This window comes from Colias eurytheme, chromosome 13 (assembly GCF_061535395.1).
Source record: "Colias eurytheme isolate Ceu_HAF_F1 chromosome 13, ilColEury1 Martin Lab GWU primary, whole genome shotgun sequence".
Taxonomy (NCBI): Eukaryota; Metazoa; Arthropoda; class Insecta; order Lepidoptera; family Pieridae; genus Colias; species Colias eurytheme.
The window spans coordinates 11,155,239-11,177,313 of NC_142992.1; the positions used below are offsets into that span (position 1 = coordinate 11,155,239).

At 36.1% G+C, this 22,075-nt stretch overlaps 2 protein-coding genes across 3 annotated transcripts in view; one reads left to right on the forward strand and one right to left on the reverse strand.

The window, feature by feature from the left end:
• The window catches only part of LOC149903690 (uncharacterized), a 32,211-nt gene extending 22,636 nt beyond the window's left edge, over positions 1-9,575 (forward strand). The window contains exons 2-7 of the mRNA XM_090108692.1: positions 5,009-5,171; positions 6,213-6,367; positions 6,792-6,996; positions 7,482-7,628; positions 8,063-8,215; positions 8,617-9,575. Coding sequence (XP_089964818.1) covers positions 5,012-5,171; positions 6,213-6,367; positions 6,792-6,996; positions 7,482-7,628; positions 8,063-8,215; positions 8,617-9,491 — 1,695 coding nt within the window. The 5' untranslated portion in view covers positions 5,009-5,011 and the 3' untranslated portion in view covers positions 9,492-9,575. The remainder of the gene's footprint in view (positions 1-5,008; positions 5,172-6,212; positions 6,368-6,791; positions 6,997-7,481; positions 7,629-8,062; positions 8,216-8,616) is intronic.
• A 3,355-nt stretch (positions 9,576-12,930) lies between these two features.
• On the reverse strand, positions 12,931-20,966 carry LOC149903691 (inactive double-stranded RNA-specific editase B2-like). 2 transcript variants are annotated; one of them, XM_090108638.1, is made up of 10 exons: positions 20,818-20,966; positions 20,529-20,566; positions 19,298-19,336; positions 17,547-17,637; positions 16,736-16,851; positions 16,278-16,380; positions 15,740-15,859; positions 14,338-14,480; positions 13,509-13,734; positions 12,931-13,169 (listed from the first exon to the last, which is right to left on the reverse strand). In XM_090108638.1, exons 1-10 carry the CDS (start codon positions 20,822-20,824, stop codon positions 13,090-13,092), a joined length of 963 nt encoding a protein of 320 aa, XP_089964764.1. In that variant the 5' UTR covers positions 20,825-20,966; the 3' UTR covers positions 12,931-13,089. The 2 variants fall into 2 exon arrangements, with proteins under 2 accessions (XP_089964764.1, XP_089964763.1); XM_090108637.1 differs by having other exon boundaries at positions 19,298-19,357.
• Positions 20,967-22,075: the final 1,109 nt, after the last annotated feature.

The window sequence follows — 22,075 nt, forward strand, 5'->3', positions numbered from 1 at the left end:
CTGTATTATGTAACGCGCGAAGCGGAGCGCTCACGATTGCGCTCCAATGAAAAAAGATTTAGTACATTTCCTTATACGAAATCCAATAGGAGTGAAAGGGAGGGTTTTGCCAGAGCCCTGCGCGTGAAACAAAAGATTTTCTATGGAAAAGTAGCAAAATTCGGAGCGCCGCACCCGCAAACGTTGCCGGTTCGTTTTTACCGCCCGGCAGGACAGCGATTGCGACGTTGCCAGTTTCCACTTCTATAATATAAACAAACACTCGAGTCAACTTCAATGCACGCGCGCGATTCATGCAATTTTCTAATTAAAATTATAAAATACGTGTTGAAATAGCCTGTAGTTATCAGTATTACTTGTGAGTGTTAAAATGAACAATAACTATAATGTGGCGTTCATTAAAAAATGTGTTAAAACGTTACAGATTCGTCTTGAATGTAAAGCTAATAAGGGACCGCCACGGCCTGAACTTGATCTTACGCAAAAATGTACGACAAAAACGAAAACATAATATACGCGTGTGTTTAAATCTGAACAAAAATGTAAAAACACCGTGGTTGTGTGGTTGTGATGACCCCTCGTTTTCACCAAGAAACAAGTTAAATACTAGTTTGATACAAAACTTGTAGAATACTTTTCAAAACATAATTATTTGATTTATACATGTATTGAGACTGTCTCAAACATTCTTTCGTTCACACTTTGTAGCCAACAAGTATTTATACAAGTATAAAACACATTTGCGTTTACACTGAAGTCTGTGACATATTAGAACTTGTCTGATCCATTGATAGCGTTCTCACCTACAAAATACAGTCGTGGTTTAGATAAGTATTGTTTATTTTATTGCAATTTCTGTATAATACTAGTAACAAACAAGTTTTAAACTTTATCCATGTTGGTTGGATAAAGTTTTCAACATACATACATCTCACAAAAGTTTTTTTTATTGATAGAAATTATAAAAGTAGGTACGACTGAATTTGTCTCGAATTCTACAAGTATTGCTACAACAAAAACAAGAGATCATAAACATGTAGGCAACTAGAAGTTTTCAACCAATAAGTTTCATATAAGTTATCCTACATGTATCAAATTTTGTATACAACATGTTTTACACATGTCTATGAGAAACGAAAATATTGCATCAAATTTGTAAAATACATGTATTATACTTTGGTGAAAACGAGGGGTTAAAGCAACAAACTATTTTGTTTTCCGTGTCTTTTATTTAAAGCGGGCGCGGCCGGCGGAGGTGAGAGTGCTTGGACTGAAACGGGCGTTGACGACTTAGCTCATCTTTCAATCAAGATGAAAAAACATTCACAATCTCGGTACCATTTGTTGAATGAACTGCAATTGGCGTCTATCGGACGACAAGACATTCGTAAAGCACTAGATTCCGCGTAGGTACCGAAAGTCAATACGCGAGTTCAATGACCGTGTCGATGAAAACAGACATATTTTACGAAGGTTAATAGATTGTGTCGTATTTTGTGGTGCATTTCAAATTGCTTTATGGGGCATGACGAGTCTTCGGAATCCCTGAATCCCGGAATCTATATATATTTTTTTTTTAATAAATTGTACTGATTTACACCATGTATTTTCAGTGTTTTATTTCAAGTGAACACCCATAAAATTTTGTCACGAGCCGCCTCTGACTACTAATACTATTGTAAGACGCAATGTCTGGCAACGCAGATATATGACAGATGCTTGTCAAATGAAACGACCAACACAAACATAGCAATAATTGGAGTTCTATGTATTACAATAAGTCTGCCATTGTAGTGTGCCTAAGGGTGGAGACAGTGTTGCCATATCTACCACCTTTTAGGTAGATCTACCTACTTTGCCCTCAATCTGCCTGTCTATCAACTCAGGCCTAATATCTACCTATTTTTAACAAATTTCAACGCCTTTAAAAGGAAATGGTAGTGCGATTTTATCCATACACACGTATTCTCCTATTTTCTCTCTGAATATTAGAACTAGCTAAATAATGTTTAAACATATAAAAGATACAATTTACTGAAATGTATGTATGTTTTTTTTTTTTTTTTTTTTGTAATTTTCCCAGAGCATACTTTTTTCAAGTTTCGAAAATTTGAAATGCTATACTGAAACAATTTGGTCCAATTATTTTATTAATTTTTCTTGAGCGCGACAATCTTCCGCCCCATGGTAACATTATGGGATAATAATTTTTAGGTAGAATTCCATCCAAACGAACCGAATACAATGCTGCCATACTGTAACAAATGATTTTATGTCTTGCACCTTGAAAGCCCCTTGAAAAATCAAGTTTTTTGAAGTATGTTGCCCCTTTTTCCCTCTATTAAAAGTATGGCAAATATAATAATGGTCACATTGCATCATATACTTTCCAAAAATCCAAATGCCATACTGGTACAAATCGCCAATTCTTTTCATTTTTTTTTACGTCTTGGCTTAAGTCTTACAATCGTCCGCCCCATGTTTGCAATCTGCGATATTTTTTTTTAGGTAGAATTGTATACAAACAAACAGAATATAATGATCCCATACTGTAAAAAAAATATTTTACGTATTGTACAGTCGTATTTTTGAAACGTGACGAATAAATTAATTTCTCAAGTATGGCAGCACTTTTTCCCCCTACTAGAAGTATGGCAAATATAATAATGGTCACATTTTATCAAATACTCTCCAAAAATCCAAATGCAATACTGGCACAAAAAGTTTGGCGAAAAAAAAAATTTTTGCAGATTTTCGGCGGTATGGCGTCCATTTGGAATCGTCCGAAAAGTATGGCATAGCGATTTTCGTAAATGGCTGCACAACGATGGCTACCTGTGCAAAAGTTAGCCTGGTACAAATGGTTGAATTTTTTTTTTTTAATCAACACATTCGCGTCGGTATGGCGGGCTGTAAGTCACACTGGAAAAGTATGGCATGACACTACCGCCTACTTCTTTTTTATGGGCTATCGGTAAATTCTAAAATTTTTGTGTTACAAATCGTTTGACTTTCGCTATTTTTCCGACGAGTTCGACTAACGCCCACGCGACTAAGCCCCCAGTACCAGTGTTCACACCATCGTTTTTCTTTTTGTCATTGCGTACTAAGACCCCTGTAGAACCGCCATCCTGATACAAATGACTCGAAATTTTCTGTCAGTATCTCCCGGTCTATATGTTGTCCTCATTATTTTCTAATCAGATTGTATATCCCAATGCGAATGCATTACTTAGTTAAACTTACGTAGTTAGCAGCGAACTATATAACTACGACCCTATGTTTCCCCCCACCTCTTTGGGGTACAAACGAAATAAAAAGCGGTACATTCCGGTACAAACCTAGTACAATCGAATAGAATTGAGAAACATTTATTTTTATTCAGTTTAACTACGACCCTATGTTTCTCCCCACCTCTTTGGGGTACAAACGAAATAAAAAGCGGTACGTTCTGGTACAAACCTAGTACAATCGAATAGAATTGAGAAACACTCATTTTTATTCAGTTTAACTACGACCCTATGTTTCTCCCTACGACCCTATGTTTCTCCCTACGACCCTATGTTTCTCCCCACCTCTTTGGGGTACAAACGAAATAAAAAGCGGTACAATCCGGTACAAACCTAGTACAATCGAATAGAATTGAGAAACACTCATTTTTATTCAGTTAGTTGCCATATAACTACGACCCTATGTTTCTCCCCACCCCTTTGGGGTACAAACGAAATAAATAGCGGTACAATCCGGTACAAACCTAGTACAATCGAATAGAATTGAGAAACACTCATTTTTATTCAGTTAGTTGCCAACTTCACATAGGTAGTATCTAGAACCTACGAATTCAATTCCAAATATCTGGAAATATGATACTTTCTTACAGACTGTATCTTAGGTAGGTACCTACTTAAATCAAATTATGATCCACTTTCAATACTTCATAGCTCACCCTTATGAACAGGATTTCTCATTAAAATAATCTGTAAAACTTAGCTCAAGCTGCAAGCATCTTATAATCGTTCATCGATAAAAGATTTTTATTTCAAACTTGTTACGTGATATAAAGTACATTTGGTGATATGCGTTTAAATAAAATGTTAAATATGGAAACACATTGATACAGCAATAAGATTAACTGAAGCAATGAAATCCATTTCCCTCTATCGTTACATTGACATATAGCTACTTACAGCTTCGGCTCATTAGTTGAACGTTGACGAAACGAAGCATCCCCAAACTTACTACTGCAATCATTCTTTTCGGTTAACCAATATTTACATGTTGTAAGCGATGCTCAGCAACCCTCACTTGAAGTGCGTACGATAATGTTCAATGAGTTATACTTATAGCATAGGAAGAGGAGGGGTCCGGCGACGAGCCCTGAGGGACGCCGGCCCATTTCATTTTCTACATATGGAATATTTCGCCGCTTTGAGGGGTGCTTTGAAGGGAATAATGCACTTTTTCTTGTCTTTGATGTTCGGAACTTTCTTGAACTTAAACTTAAATGTACGAGCATGTTTCGAACTTAATAACTAAATTAGACAAGTTGAAGCTCGTCTTATTTGCTGACTTGATGGAGCTGATTGGAAAAGTAAAAGGTTTCACGATAAATCAAAATGTCAATGAATATTTGATTAAGTAGTTTCCTTGAAGGCACGCTATTCTTGAAACGTGATAGACAATTTACTCGTAGGTAATCTCAATAGCAATGTTAATACTTATTTCTTAAAATGCATTTTAAAAGAACGTAATTTTAAGGACTTTTAATATTTTTCATAACTGACTAGCTACTTCTATTTCATTTTTATGTCTTCGACTTGCCAATTCAATTTTACTGAGCTTTTACCATTGATTCGCTTAAAAGCAATATTTTCCAGGCAACCAATAAACTGATGTATAACCTTTAAAATTATTTATAAGGATACATTGTACATCACACTTAAAAGTTCTCTCTTTTGTATATTATAATAATTAAAAGAATTGATTAAACAGAAAAACCTATTCACAGATAATGTGGTCATCCGTGGAGAGCGGTGTGGAAGCGTCGCGGGCTGCGCCGTGCGCTCGTGGCAAGCACTCCGCGACGCTCCTGGGGGGGTACGTGTACGTGCTTGGCGGGAGGGGCGCGGGAGGATCGGTGCCGCTGAGAGATTTCTGGAGATACTGCCTTGGTAAGCCAAGGGAGAAGTTTTTTAACCGTAGACTGCTTAGTGCTTCTAATCCTTTATGAAGAAATAGTTTTGACTGTATCTTTTACTAGATACTGTCTAGGTAAGTTCTCTTCTTCCATCAATTCAGAAGATCGTATCTATCGAGAAGAATCGGCAAGATTGATAGTTACGCTTTTCAGATTATTTTTGAAACTTCGATAGTTGCTCTATATAAAGTTTATTTTGTCTAGAGAGTACAGTAACTTACAGTATGCAATTACATCGTCTAATAGATCGATTTCGACCACAACATAACATAACATGCAAAGACTAGCCATAACATTACACCAATTTTAAGACTGGAATCCAGTAATTTTTTATGTTACGGACAGCTTATTTTATGTTATGTTACGGATCTACTTGCTAATGTGAAAATAATCCTCAAAAATTTCTCAGAAATTACCATCTTATCTTGTCATATTTAATTTATCCAATTTAAATAGGACCACCGCAGTAAAAATACTTATTAGTTAGAAGAATCATAATAAATATGCATGTATTAAAAACAAAACTAAACCCATATTTCATGTTCTATCAACAAATCGTTCTTATGTAGAGGCTCGAATGGAGAGGCCACTGCAGTCAGCGTTTCTTTGACGATCGACACAATTATGTGAAGAGCCGCTCGCTTTTCTTGAAAAACTATGAATTTACTATTTGAAAAGTAGTTTGAATAGAAATGAAATGAAAAGATAGTGATTTAGAATGGATAGAGATAATTAAAATCTTATTATATCAAGAAAAAGATACACTCAACTCTAAAGTGTGGGGATATCGTTATGTCGATAAATAGGTTGTTGTATATTAAAAAGATTTTAAATAATTGTCTACACTTCTTCCCATTGCATATCGTTTCTTTTCTTTTTTAGTCTCATTGTATTCAAAAACAAAGATCCTAAAGTCTCTTGTAATACATATTTTGTCTGGTTACCCAAGTCGGCTCTATTTATACAACAAAAACCTTCTTAACGCCTCACTTTTATACCAATCTTGCCCATCCAGCCACAGGACGTTGGGAGCGGCTAGAAGCTCGTGGTGAGCCGCCCCCCGCGCTACAGGAACACACTGCAACAGCTCATGAAGGTCGTCTCTATGTTTTCGGTGGAGAAGCTGGCGCCCTGTCCAATGAGACACCGCTTTGGATCTATGATACCGAGGTACATCTCAATATTGAATACTGGGTTTTTGTAGGATTTCAATTCCATGTAAATGAGGTATGCCTTATTAGTACAGGTTCTTGTTAAATTCCTTTCGAAATAATTTCAGCATTCGCCTTTCACAATGAGATAATGGATGTTCGTTGCGAGCTTACCTAAATATGAATAGTATCTCAACCATCTGTATTGAATAAGGAATATGAAGGACGAAGTCACTTCGACTTTGATTCAATCAAACAAAATCGAACCGGCAGGATAGACTGAAACTTTTATATTTTATTCAATCTAGACTTCTGGTAGCACTTTAGAATCGTCGTTTTATTACACCTTAACATAACATGTACAACATTCATAATTTTTTCTTACAAATGATCGTAAAAATCGTAATATTTCTCCATAAACTTATTCCCTCAAACCATTCTAGCTACAACTATGGCGGAAGCTAGCCGGTCAGACCAGCGGCAACTACTCCACACTGCGCCGGCGCAGTGCCCGCGAAGCTCGCAACGGGACCGGCCCACGGGGACGACGGGGACATTCTGCGCATGCGCTGAAAGACTGTCTGCTTATATACGGGGGGTATAAGGACTTGCGGGGCTCCACCAATGAGCTGTGGGCGTTTCATTATGGTGAGTTGAGTTACACGTGTGAGTGACGCATGTAAGTGGTGACACGTCGAGTAACGCGTGTGAGTGACGCATGTAAGTAGTGAGTAGTGACACACCGAGTAACACGTGTGAGTGACGCGTGTAAGTGGTGACACGTCGAGTAACGCGTGTGACTGACTCGTGTGATTGACACGTGTGACTGACACGTGTAACAGGTGTGACTGACACGTGTGAGTGGCGATTGAGTAACATGTGTTAGTGACGTATTTAAGTTGTGACACGACGAGTAACGTATGTGAGTGTCATGTGTGAGAACTTTAGTAGAACAAGCTAACTTCAAAAAAAATTTTGATAATATTATTTATTTTATTGAATTTGTTACCTAACTTTCAACAATTCCATTTCGAATCGAACATCTATTTTTCATACCTCAGTGAATATTAAAAATAAAGCCGAACAAACTTTTGCCAGGACAACAGCAATTATATAAGTAATTGTGTCCTTAGAATCGGAGTGGTGGCAGCAGGTTCGCACGAGCGGGTCGGGCCCGGCGCGGCACCGGCACGCGGCCGCGCTGCACGACGCGCGCCTGTACGTGCACGGCGGTCAGTGCGACCTGCGGGACTGCGCCGACCTGTGGCACTACGACACCAGTACGTGCCAACTGCCACACGTGTTACATTCCTCACTTATATCACATTAGTTATAGGCTTCAGATTTTTTATTTGTACTGCTTACATGTTTCCTGAAATAAATTAGGATCTTAAAATTGTTTTCCTTCAACGTAACTAACGTCTAAATATTTACGTAACGTCTAACTATTTTAGAGACGTTTTTAAAGAAAACTAAATTGACATCGTTAAATAATATTTTTATGATGAAATTATTTAATCTTAAAAATACTTATACTTCACAAATGAAATCACAAGGAAATCGCGTTAAAACTGTCTGAATTTGAAATTCAATTATGGCTATACTTATATGACTTTTGCTATTACCTATGCCCTATTCTCAGAAAACACTTCTTTTCCCAGCTATTCCATTATAGCTATATCTATTGGCTATTACAATACACTTGTATGTGCAGTATCCCGCGTGTGGACGCAAGTGCGCACCCCCGCGAAGAGCTCCCCGGCGGCGCGCAGCGGGCACGCGGGGCTGCGCGCGGGGGCGCATCTCTACATCTTCGGCGGGGAGGCGGGGGGAAGTCCTACTAACGAACTGTGGCGGTTCCATTTTGGTATGTTTGTTTGGTGTTGTGTGTGCTAATTTGATTTGTTATTGTGCAATTGATATGGATTTCCAAAACGTTTGTTAATTGTCCCACGTTCGTCCACAATATGTATGTATGGTGCATTAATTTGATAGATTATTGTGGAATAGAATTATAATGCTGAAATGTTTATAATTGAAAATATGATGATTAAGTTGCCATGACACAATCTCGAGTGTTATTTTTATTATCAAATCACAATTCACAACAACAAACTCTATAAATTAATTTCGTCTTCTACTTCACTACTACTTCAATTTGCATTTAATTCTTACTTGAATAACTTCATCCTTCAATTATTTATTTTGAACACCATTTTAACACAACTTTTTGTTTAACATTGCTAATAACATTACTTTCCATTCCAGCAACCGAAACCTGGGAGCGCATCATCCACTCCCTCAAGTGGCCCTCCCCCCGCGTGGACTGCCGCGCCCTCCTCATCAGCTCCCCTTGCTCTAAATCCCGTGCCCCCCTCCCCCCACCACCTCGAGCTGAACCCCCCGCGGGCTTCCTCCGAGAGATCTCCAAACTATCCTCCTTCCATATCCGTAGAGCTGCTAGGTGCTCCTACAGTGTTCTCGGAGACCAGGACTCCACTGAAAGCCTCATTAGAGAATCCACGTCTTTGTCCAAATCCCGCTCCGCTTATATCATCGATGAGCGCCAGCCAGCTGATGGGGATGAAAGCCCGAAAGAGGGAACTGTCCCGGAACAGTGCATAGTGTCCAGGGAACCGATTTCTGTCCCGGATTTCGCTGACATGGTTCTTCCAACGCCGGTTCTATCGCCCATCGAAGCGACGAAGCTAGTCTACTTGGATTCGGAGGAAGAAGAAGACTTGAAATTAAAGAGAATAGAAAAAACGACTGTCATGCCAAAATCTGCGTCCGTGAAATTCACCAAAATACCTGTGACTGACAAAAATGATGACGAAGGAGAATTATCGACGTCCGATTACGCAAGCGCAGAGAAAGTTAACCGTCCGAACAGAGCGTCTTTGGGTTTCAGCAACCCGCACTATTTGGGGCCCGATATCAGGAACTTGGGGTCCGCTATGACCCCAGATTCTGGTGTAGGTGGGGGAGACATTGAGTTGCAGGATATGAGCGAAAGGCGATTTAGAAGTGAACCCAGGAACGGGGAATCTCAGCTATACTTGCTTCTCGTGGGGGGAAAAGAGCCCCCACACAGGGCTCTATTGCAAAGTCCCCTTTCCATGTGGACGTATCGGCTGTTGTGAATGTAGTATTATCTAGTATTTTATTTTACAATATTTTTGGATTAGACTCGGATTCTATAATAAATGACAAAGGAAAAGTTCAAAGATTTCTGATAACCTCTGGGATAAATAGATAGATACACAATAGATCTTAAAATCCGATGTCTTTCAGAAAAATAAAAATTTTCTCTCAAAAGGCTCGTCAAGCAGTATTTTTGCAGATCGAAAGCATTGTTATTTTCTAGCATTAACATTGATTTCTGCATAATAGAGATGTTAAATTTTGAGGGAATTAGGGAAATGCAATAGATTTTCAACTATTTTCATACAAGTTAACGTTTTGATGTTATTAATTATAATAATGTGACATTATATAGTTGTTTTTATTGTGTACTTTAGTTATTTTATTATTAAGTACAATATTATTATTCCTCTTTATTTTTACATTCCTGTGTGTTTCATGATGTTATGTTAACAGTTTTTGGAAAGAAGAAAAAATACTCATTATTTTTAATTTGTGTCTTTAAAACTAACAATAAACCTCGGTACTTAAGTACCTAGTTAAGTGTAATTTTTATTTAATTAATTAGGTAAAATTTTCGCAGCTATTTTATTGGTTTTCAGCTTGTTTTCTGCAACTTGCAAGTGATATTTTGATAATTTATTTATATTATTTTGAATTTAAATTCCGAACCGATATATCATATAGCCCACTCCCGCGTTTTGTTTTCAAACGTCTAAACAATTTAAAAATTACACTTATTAAATTTGTATACTCTGTTCTTGTCATTTATAAAAAGCCCGTATTTTAAATGCAGTATTATGAATGTATACCATTCTTTTCATGAGTAGACTTATTAACTGTTTTACTATAAAAGTACCTACCTACTTATAATATTGTTCTTACTTCTGTACCTACTGACTGCAATAATTAATTAGGTATTATTTTTTATAGCAGCGTCCTAGATAATGGTAAATTGTGCCAATTGATGTTGTTTTTATATGTATTTTATTTTATACATGACTGTAATCTTTACTATCTATAAGTAAGTGCAATACCTACTTTTATTATTTGTAAATACAATTTTGTGTAATGTCTGTTATTATTAGAAATGATAATTATGAATTAAGTTTTTTATATATCAGTTGACGTTTTTTAATTTAAATTTGTTTTGATCTTTAATATAGGCCTACAATAGATTTGATTCCAATGTGACTTGTGAGACAATGTTAATAAACCAGATTATGACCAAACTTGCTTAATTTTATTTGTTGTACAGTCCTTATCCAATTCCTATACCACAAAGACAAAAACACGAAAGCCTGTAGGTATCTGTGTCGTACCTATAACGATGCGATTCAAATAAGAATGGAAAAGCTCCAATGAGAAATTTTTCAGCGTTTCTGTGAGGCGGGTAGCCCAGAGCCGAAACCCGCCTCGTAATCGATTTTTTTTTATTTTTATTAAAAATTGTCATATCAATAACATTTGATTTACTTTGCCTGACTTTTGCAACATATTTTAATAAAAACATAACTAAATGATTGTCGTATGACTTCAGATTATTCAAATAAAATAAATAATTTGAATTTATATTAAATTGCCTAAAGCTTAATAAGTCAAAAAGTTATTGTCGTATGACTTCAGATTATTCAAATAAAATAAATAATTTGAATTTATATTAAATTGCCTAAAGCTTAATAAGGCAAAAAGTTAGCATTCTAATTTTTTCTGTACACCGCGCACATAGTAGGTAGGTATAAGAGCTAGCGCGCACCACGACTTTCTGCAGCGTGATTATTTTATCGCAGAAATACAACGTATGAGTTACTATGACAATGCGCGCACATGCGATTAAATAATCACAGCGATTTTAAAATTGTGATTTGTCACATTTTGCTGCGACTGCTCGCGACGCGATTGTCGCGAAAATCAAATGCAGAATATGAAATTGTATGGTACCGCGCGCACTGCGATCATAAAATCGCACACTCGGGCCCAGCCGGCACTTCACTTGTGTTTCGTCTGTCCAACAGTAAACATCGTAGTTATATACAGGGTGTCCCACTGTTGGTATACTAAGCCCAAAGGAGGTTATAGATTTGCATACGCTAAGTACGTAAAAAATACTTAAAAAATTCCAGACGCATTTTTTTTTCAAGTAGATGAATTCTTAAAACTCTATGTGTACACCCATAACAAGCAACCCGCCCAACTTTGTCACCAGCACATGAGCTATCGTTTAATATTATGTTTTCATAGACAAAATGCTCACATTAGAGAAGCGGTATATGCCGGCTGCGCGAAGCTAGAGAAGAAAACATGGATTTTCAGGAAAAATTTAGCAAAAAATTTTTGACGTAATTTTGTTGTTTTAGTATTTTTTACGTGATCAGTGTATGCAAAACTACAAGTCTCTTCGCGCTTAGTATACCAATAGCGAGACACCCTGTATAGGTAGGTACTGTTTGGTAAACATGAACTCAGTAATCTGTCAAAAGTTTGAATTTATTTATTTAACACTTTATTGTGCAAGAAACAAAATATAACTAAGTACATAAAGGTTACAATAAAAAAAAAGCGCAATGGGCGGCCTTTTGGCGGAATTTTCATTCTATAATAGCCAAAGAATTTTTTGGGATACATCCGAAGTTCATTGTATTTCTGATAAAAGAAACCATTGACAATTCTATCTGCTGTAAAAGGATGAGTCCAATATTGACGAATTTTCTTTTTTTTTTTCTTATCCTCCGAAGTAGTAAATAAAGACAAGCAACTTGTACGAAATCAATGATGAAGTGAGTAATAATCACTTTTAAATTATCGCTGTGCGCGCACCGTACTCTCTGCGATTTTCTACAGCGCGATTTTGAAATCGTGTCGCAAAAATTAAAATCGTGGTGCGCGCTTGGCCTAAAACAAAATCGCTGATGCTTTCTGTCCGTTCCTATACATTACGCTTAAATATTTGATGAAATATTTGACCATTTATGTTTTACAATTAATATACGACAGTGGGTCTCAAACAAAGTGAAATAATTGTCTTGGGACCCTGAGTTGCACTTCTTGGTTATAGGTATACATATTATGTTATGGACAGGTAGCAAGCTATCTAGTAGGTAAATAATCTAATGTAATGGAAGTTAATACAATTAACAAAAAATAATAGAAAAACGCAGTACGCGTGTTCGTGATATGTGTGTGTGTTTATGATGTAATAGAGTTGTACTTGAAGGTTTTAGTATTATATTTGTTAATTTGATTTCTACAAAGAGGGCAAAGGCGCGCGGAAGGCTACTAATACAATATTGAAATGCCATTTTTCAACTATGATATGACGTTTCAGTAATCATGTGTTCTCCTCTAAGATAATTAATGAATGACGAGTTCCAGGAATACCTGATTCAGAATTGATAAATTAGCTGGTTGAAAAGACATTTAGCGTAAAATAAAACACAATTTCATCTGAAATTCTTTATTATTCTTATACTTCATCATATTGACCCTTGTCAATAAGCGAGGCGACATTTCAATTATGCTTCGTATCACGAAAAAAATGAACTTAGATTTTTAATTAATCTAATTATAATAAAACTTATTTTAAATAATATTTATCATCTACTGATCAAAAGTGACTCCAAAAAGCGAATTGCACGCGGCGATGGCGGCTTGCTTTCTCGCCTCTTTCTTGTTTCTACCTGAAAAGTAAAAAAAAAATCGTCAAAGTCAATATTTTCTTACATTATTTTTTATTATATTTTTGTCAGCTTTTGGAGTAATATGATGTGTTTAAGTCAATTTTCAGCGTGACATAGTTTTTAAAAGGATTATCATATAAATTTATATTTATATAGCGTTATATATAATATGTCATAAAACCAAAAATATCAAATTCAGGTTTACCATATTTATGTAGTTGTGATAAATAATTACTTTAAATTATATCTATGCGAACTGACATAATAACAACCTCTTTGCAAATTATTTAGTTTCTAGTCAAAATCCACCCAGGGTATTTTACACCCAGCACCACTCACCCGTGCCCACAAAAGTAGCGCCATCCACATCGATCGCCATCTTGTATTCATAGTTCTGCGGTCTATCGCCCGTGCACGCGAGTATACGGTACAGTGTGCGCGGGCGCATATACGTCAGCAACATGCATGGGTGCATGGAACCCGCGTTGGCTGGGATCTCTGTGCGCTGTTTCGGCACTTTGGGCGGTTTGCCGATGGGCGATGTGGCCTCGGGTTCGGATGATACCTGGAATACAAAATAAGACTATCACTATAGTATAAAACAAATTAACAAAGTCGCTTTCTATGTCCCTATATATGCTTAAATCTTTAAAACTACCCAACGGATTTTGATGCGGTTTTTTTAATAGATAGAATGATTCAAGAGGAAGGTATATAATTTATTATGTTTTAGACAAAGCGGCATAGCATAGCATAAATAAATACATGATATACAAAATCTATAGAAACTTTTTGAAGATTTAACGTTCGGAAGATAGTACGGGTATCTCTGGATGTAATAAACCGATTTTGAAAATTATTTTTCGAATACAAAGCCAATTAAGTCGAAACAAGTAACTATTAAATTAAAAATAGGTTATGTTACAGACATAGAATACATTAAGATTATTAAAATTTTTAAATATTTGTACACATCAGTGGAATAAATAGAAAAACACTGCATATTGTTGTTTGTTTTTTCGACCCACATGGGTATTATAGACCCAGCCACACAGTAATTGCATCAAAAAATAATCTAGTATGTGTATCTCTGTCATGTGATGTGATATTGACAATAAATGAGTTTATTAATTTATTTATATTTATTGTATCGAGTATGAAATCTCACCGAAGTCGCATTGGGCCTGAAGTGCGGCACCCTGAGGCCGGTGCCCTCCCACTCGCTGAACAGCTTGTGCAGCGCAAACGACGCCAGCTGGATCATCGGCATCGGCTCCTCTTCCGTGCACTCCATTGTTTCTTCACCTGTGCCTAGCAAAATTTTTGTCATTTTTAGTGTTATAGCATTAAAATATTCCAACAAATTTAAAGAATAGATAATTAAAGCGGCCTGGCATCAACATGCGTGCCTAACCTAACCTAATTTCGCGGCTATTGAATTATGAGGCGAATAGAATGTAGCACAATGTGACACAATCTGGCACAATTTTACACAACCAGATTTCCGCTCGCGGCTCCACCCTCGTTTTAAAATAAAAACCCGCATAGTTCCCGTTCCTGTGGGATTTCCGGCATAAAAAGTAGCCTATGTCTTATTCTGGGTCTTCAGCTACGTACATACCAAATTTCATTGTAATCGGTTCGGTAGAATTTACGTCACAGAGCACAACAAACATCCATAGATCCTCACCATCACTACATAGTATAAAACAAAGTCGCTTTCTCTGTCCCTATGTATGCTTTAATCTTTATAACTACGCAATAGATTTTCATGCGCTTTTTTTTAATAGATAGATTGAGTGATTGAAAAGAAAGGTTTTAGTATATAATTTACATTTTAGATAAATAAATAAATGAATAAATAAATATTATAGGACATTATTACACAAATCGACCTAGTCCCACAGTAAGCTCAATTAAGGCTTGTGTTGTGGGTACTAGGCGACGATAAATATAATATACAGGGTGTCCCACTGTTGGTATACTAAGCTCAAAGGAGGTTATAGTTTTGCATACGCTGAGTACGTAAAAAATAATTAAAAAATTCCAGACGCATTTTTTTTTCAAATAGATGAATTCTTAAAACTCTATGTGTACACCCATAACAAGCGAGCCGCCCAACTTTGCCACCAGCACGTGAGCTATCGTTTAAGATTATGTTTTCATAGATAAAATGCTCATATAAGAGAAGCGGTATATGCCGGCTGCGCGAAGCTAGAGAAGAAAACATGGATTTTCAGGAAAAATTTAGCAAAAAATTTTGGACGTAATTTTTTTTTAAAGTATTTTTTACGTGATCAGTGTATGCAAAACTACAAGTTCCTTCGCGCTTAGTATACCAATAGTGGGACACCCTGTATAATAAATACATATATAGATAATAACACCCAGACCCAAGAACAAATAATTGAGTTCATCACACAAATATTTGCCCTGACTGGGGATCGAACCCGGGACCGTCGGCTCAGTAGGCAGTTACTTTACCACTGCGCCAACCGCGTCTTCAAGATAAAGCGGGCAAAGCCGCGGGGCACAGCTAGTAAATGATAATTTTAGTGGGAAGTATATACCCGTCTGCTCAGTGGCGGCAGTAGCAGTGGCGGCGTCCTGCAGGCGGCCGAGGCGGCTGATGATGAGCTCGCGGATGGCCAGCTCTGCGGCTGCGTGACGGGCGTTCGCTTTCGTCTCGCCTACACACAAAATAATTATTCAAAATATTAAATAAAAATCGATCAAATTCAAATCAGAAAAAAATACTTAAAAAAATATCAAGTGCGACTCAGACTCGCAACGCTAAGGTTTCCGTATAAAGAAGCTAAAGAACGAACTGCAATGCAAACAAAAAAAGAGCGTATGTGCCGAGCACACGTGTTAGAAGTGAAACTTTTTTGACATGATTCAAAGATATCAAAATCGTCATTCGTCGCCTTATTCCATGGCGTGGCGGTATTGCCATGACGCAACATTAAAATTTAATCTCAACGCGCTTAAAGAAGTTCAATTAATAACTGCGACAATATTTCCTTACCCCAACAATTTATTGTCTGTTTTATAGCGGCAACAAAAATACAATATAATCTCTGAAAATTTCGCCTGTCAACAACTCACCGCACCCCTTGAAGGTCTTGCCCTCCACGGTGACTTCAGCGCAGAAGCACGTGTCCGTCGACTTGTAGAACTGCTTGTCTAGCACCGGCTCCACTTTGAACACCTGCAGATTTAAAAATATTGACGTACAATAAACAGTCGCCTATTAAAATTTCGTGAAATACTGCCCAAGAAGTGCTGTATAAAAAATTAATTTAAATTTAAAACTATTTCGTGGCAGTAATGTAATAGCTTCGCTATTATCCGCAAAAAAAAGGTATCGTTATTTTTTTGGTTTCATAGAATAATTAATGTTAAAATCTTAAAATTCATTCAACAAACTTTTTCTCACAAAACCGAAAAAGTGTGTGTAATTGTTGAAAACTACATGTACACATACATAATTAATTATTTAATATATTACAAGAACCTCAAGATATTTTTTTTAAAAGCACTGGCAATAAAATAATTCTACCTACCGGCTGTTCCCCCGGCATGATCTCATTAAGCACCATCAGGGCGCTCTTGGGCGTAAGAAGCTTCCGCAAGTTCTGGTTTTGACGACGACGACGCTCCTTGTTCGAGAGCCTTTTAACTGGAAAAATAATGGTTATAATTTGGTTCGTTTATTTTCACAATAAATGAAACTAGTAAATAATATGAGAATAACAAAAATTATGCATTAATTACAATATGAATCGGCGAGCGAAAGGTTGGGTGTGATAGACCCAGTCCTACGAAAATTGTTGGGCAAAATGGAATCAAATGGTTCAAGTTCAAAACAGGTTATATGTATGCAGTTGGATAGCGAATATTGTAAGAAATGGTGAAAGTTCATGTTGTTTTTTTTTGCGGCAATAAATAGCCATGATACTAAAGAAAACAATAAGAATGTGTCAGTGGAACGTATAGATTTTATTCAGAACTAGGAATGAAATTGATTTTAGAACATATTTTTTATATGATGGAAAATTCTAATTTCCTCCACAGAATAAGTACAAGATCTATGTGAATTCACAAAAGCACTTCCAAAAAAAGTAACCAGATCTATAAAATAAGTAAGACTGAATGTGTTTGTAACCAATGCAACCATTATCTATCTACATACATTGAACATTTGCCTTATAACTGCAACCGAATTGTTAATTTTATAAATTTCATAACTAAATAACAGTCATAATTCATTGTTCTAGAATAGTAGTTCGAAAATAAGATAATATCATTTTAATATTCGAGAAAACAAGTAAAAAGTTGTTTTCTGAAATATTGTAGAGAAATGTTGACATTTACCTCCTTGCAGTTTCTTCATCCAGGATGGCTTTTGTTCTGACACATTGTTCATCTCTTGGTCTGGTTCTTCAAGACTATCATTGTGCCCCGTCTTTCAAACAAAATTATATTAAAATGCTTGTTTAGATCATCAAATGGTTACACAAGTTATATACTACTAGAGGTCCGCCCCCGCTTCGCCCGTGGTACATATTTCGCAATAATGTCCTTTCTCGGGTATCAAAATATCTCCATACAAAATTTCATTAAAATTGGTTCAGTAGTTTAGGCGTGATTGAGTAACAGACAGACAGACAGAGTTACTTTCGCATTTATAATATTAGTATGGATTACAAAATTTAACATAGTCATGATTGAACTTTAGTACAGAGGTTTAAATTTAACATTATCTATTTACCTTTGCATGGTTTAACGCTAAAACATGTTTTGTAATAAGACAGGGAGAGTAGAAATATCACTTTAAAACAACATTTTACCTCAGTAATGCTGTAGCTGAAATGGCATATAAAAAACTTGTCGCAAGTTATTACTTATTACTGGCTATGTAAATTTTTGATGCCATACATTTTATGAAATAATTCTACTTTATCATCCAGTGTGTAGACCCATTATAAAAAATAAAACTATGAAAGTTAATCTGCTTCTATCACGGAATGTATATTGTTCAATAAATAGTAGATAATTTCTTATACCTCTATCAAATTGGGATAACCTGTGTTAATGGTTATCTATACTAATATTATAAAGCTATAAAGTTTGTTTGTTTGAACACGCTAATCTCGGGAACTACTGGTCCGATTTGAAAAATTCTTTCGGTGTTAGATATCCGCTATATATCATTACACTTAGACTAACAGGAGCGGAGCCACGCGGGTGAAACCGCGAAGCGCAGCTAGTGTTTGTATACAGGGTGTCCCACTGTTGGTATACTAAGCTCAAAGGAGGTTATAGTTTTGCCTACGCTGAGTACGTAAAAATTACTTAAAAAATTCCAGACGCATTTTTTTTCCAAATAGATGAATTCTTAAAACTCTATGTGTACACCCCTAAGAAGCAGCCCGCCCATTTTTGCCACTAGCACGTGAGCTATCGTTTAAGATTATGTTTTCATAGACAAAAAGCTCACATTAGAGAAGCGGTATATGACGGCTGCGCGAAGCTAGAGAAGAAAACATGGATTTTCAGGAAAAATTTATCAAAAATTTTTTGATGTAATTTTGTTGTTTATGTATTTTTTACGTGATCAGTGTACTATGCAAAACTACACGTCCCTTCGCGCTTAGTATACCAATGGTGGGACACCCTGTATAAATAAAAAAGAAATGTATACGTGTACTAGAGTACACACGTAAGAAGTGAAACTTCTTTATGACCTTAAAAATGTCACGAGTATGGCGTAACGCAAAAATGTCACGCGTACGGCGTAACGCCAAAATGTCACGCGTACGGCGTAACGCAAAAATGTTTTATTTATTTATTTATTTATTTGGTAATCCAACAGCTTTACATTTAACAAGACCACTATTTTGCTGATTAACTGAACAAATAGCCAATAAGGATTACAACATAATATCATTCTCAAGAATAGACTATAAACTAGTAACAATAATATTAATAAAAAACATAACATAATGAGTGTGTGTGTGTGTGAGAGTATGTGTGTGTGAGTGTGTGTGTATGTTACAATAAGTTTTTGTCCAACCCCGATAAAGAAGTTTCACTTCAAAAATAAATAAACAAATGATACTCACAGGGTCCTCCGGCTCATACTGCTCCGATGGCTGCGAGTTCTGCACACCGTACGAGACGAACTGGCGTCAGTCAGCCATTGGTCAAGTGCATCAAACCACAGATTAGACAAGGGGTTACAGTCTATACTCTAGGGGTCTCGGGAGAATGCCATTATGTGGCAACATTGAAGAAGCCAAAATAAGACAATATAAAAATTGCTATGGGAAAACATAATTTTTGGCAAAGGGTATGTATAATTAGATATACTTTCTAGGCTTTTCTAGGGAATATATTGAAATAAAAAGGCACATTTTGTGAGAATATATAATAATGTGGGAGACGATGAATGAATACGGACTGGCTATTGTCTATCAGGGTTGATGCACGAACCATTAACCATGATTCTAGAATGTCACATACTCATTGATATTGTACCAACTTCACTTGTAAAATGCTCTTTTATCAATTATTATAAATTCACATTTTGCATTGAAACATGGAGTAAATCTGCCATCAAAGGCATCATAGTATTTGAGAATCAGAGCAACCATAACTGTTCTCATAATTCAACTCTGGTTGCTACACTTTATTCTGCAACCATCCACGTCATTTCATGACAAATTAGTTACTTAAATGGCGGTTTTTGTCTAGTCTTCAGGGTATTTGGTGTGATACAATGTTACAATACCAGTGAGCTATCACACCCTAGAAACTGGCGCAGCTTAAACTAATTAAGGACCTCTTAAGGACATAAGAAACATCATTTAATTATCTTATGTACAAAATTAGTCCCCTGTCGACTGTCACCCTGCAAGAGATCAGTGTCTGTGCATTTATATTCATAAGTAGTAGCGATAGTGGTGTTACTTTGAAATCCATATTTTTTGTCAAAATTTTTATTTATATTTAATGGAAATAAAAATGTCTCAGATTAGACATATCAGATTTAAAGATTATTTCCCTCAAGTACACTTATTAGTAATGAATGGTTAATTTTATTTACTTTGCACAACTTACTCATTATTGAGCTCTATAATGAAATCTTACATAGCCTGCATAAATACAGTTAAATTGCATTACTTTATCTTGCATTAAATTTAAATGCCAGAGCAACTATACAGTTGAAGGGTGACTGATGACTCGGATGGGCCAGCACGGAAGGTTCTGCCCTACACTGAACATAAAATAAAAATTAATTTATAAAAAATAACAAATAATTAATACATAAGAGGAAGGAGAAACAATAAATACCTGGCTAGGCCATTGTTGCGCCAGTTTTGTAGCTTTTTCTGTAAATCAAAATAATTTATTTTATATAAAACAATGAACAACAGAAAGGAACTTCACTTCACATTACCCTCAATAGAAAAATGGAGACTGGGCATCATCAAAACGGAAATACAAGATTTTCCTTTATTGTCTTGTCTATTACAGGTAGGTGTGTACATTCTAATGATAAGTAATTTCCCTAAACATTTTGCTTATAAATCGTAATGTACATAAATTTAAGTTTTTGACGTAAGATCACGTTTATACTCACTCGGCATTTTTGCGAATTTCAAGATATACCACAATTATTTATGTTTATTTAAAAGATATGGACAGTAGGAACAAACAATAATGGGTTATAATTAAAAATTATTATTGAAATGAATGTAATTAAAATTTATAAGACACAATTAATCAGCGGCGTCAGCCGTCAAGTTGAAATTGTTTTTAGCACAGATTATATTATAATAGTTACCAGTGACTACAGACTAGTTACAACCACAGAGGTAACAACTGTCAAACATTAGCATATAACCACAGAATACATAATAGTAGCTAAACGCTACAGAACGGACACTCTCCGCCTCCCACCAAAATTAAACACACACATTTGCAGTCTCTACAGTGTGACTGTCAAAACGGTAATTTTATGGAGTGTTCGGGGTGTGATATAACCACAGTTTTTGAGTTTTGACAGTCACACTGTAGAGAGTGCAAATGTGTGTATTTACGCTTTAGGCACAGAATACATAATAGTAGCTAAACGCTACAGAACGGACACTCTCCGCCTCCCGCCAAAATTAAACACTTACCTCACCCCGCGCGATCGTGATTAAAATGGGCCACATTTTTCTGCAAGGACGATACGCAACGAAGCGAAGATTGACAACATAAATCAAATTGACTTAAAGTAATTTTATTATTTTTGGATTTGTGATTATCGTTTTTCGTAGAAAATGGTTAGATATTGTGCTGTTTACGGATGTATTTCATCAGAAAAACGCGAATTTTTTTTTACGCTAGTCACAAATGTGCCAACCATAAAGCGTTAACACACACATTTGCAGTCTCTACAGTGTGACTGTTAAAACGATAATTTTGTATGGAGTGTCCGGGGTGTGCTTTAGGGTTCGCACATCAATTATTGTGACTAGCGTAAAGAAATTCGCGTTTTTCTGATGAAATTCATGCGTAAACGGCACAATATTTAACCATTTTCTACGAAAATCGATAATCACAACACAAATCCAAAATAATAAAATTACTTTATGTCAATTCCTTACTTCATAGGATCATTTCTATAGTAAGCTCTTCACGAGAACTCTTTATGTCAATTTGATATTTATAGCGTGCATATAGCATTTATAGCGTGCATATAGCATTTATAGCGTATTTATAGCATTTATAGTGTGATCGTGCGGGGTGAGTGTTTAATTTTGGCGGGAGGCGGAGAGTGTCCGTTCTGTAGCGTTAAGCTACTATTATGTATTCTGTGCCCATAGTTAAGCCTTGAATAAATCATTGTAAAA

Bases quoted from the DNA above. Each gene is read 5' to 3' on its own strand.
- LOC149903691 (XM_090108637.1), bottom strand. The intron at 16,852-17,546 runs GTAAATGTCAAC...TTATTTTTCCAG, and splicing joins GATGAAGAAACTGCAAGGAG to TTAAAAGGCTCTCGAACAAG. The intron at 13,735-14,337 runs GTGAGATTTCAT...TTTGTATTCCAG, and splicing joins TCAGGCCCAATGCGACTTCG to GTATCATCCGAACCCGAGGC.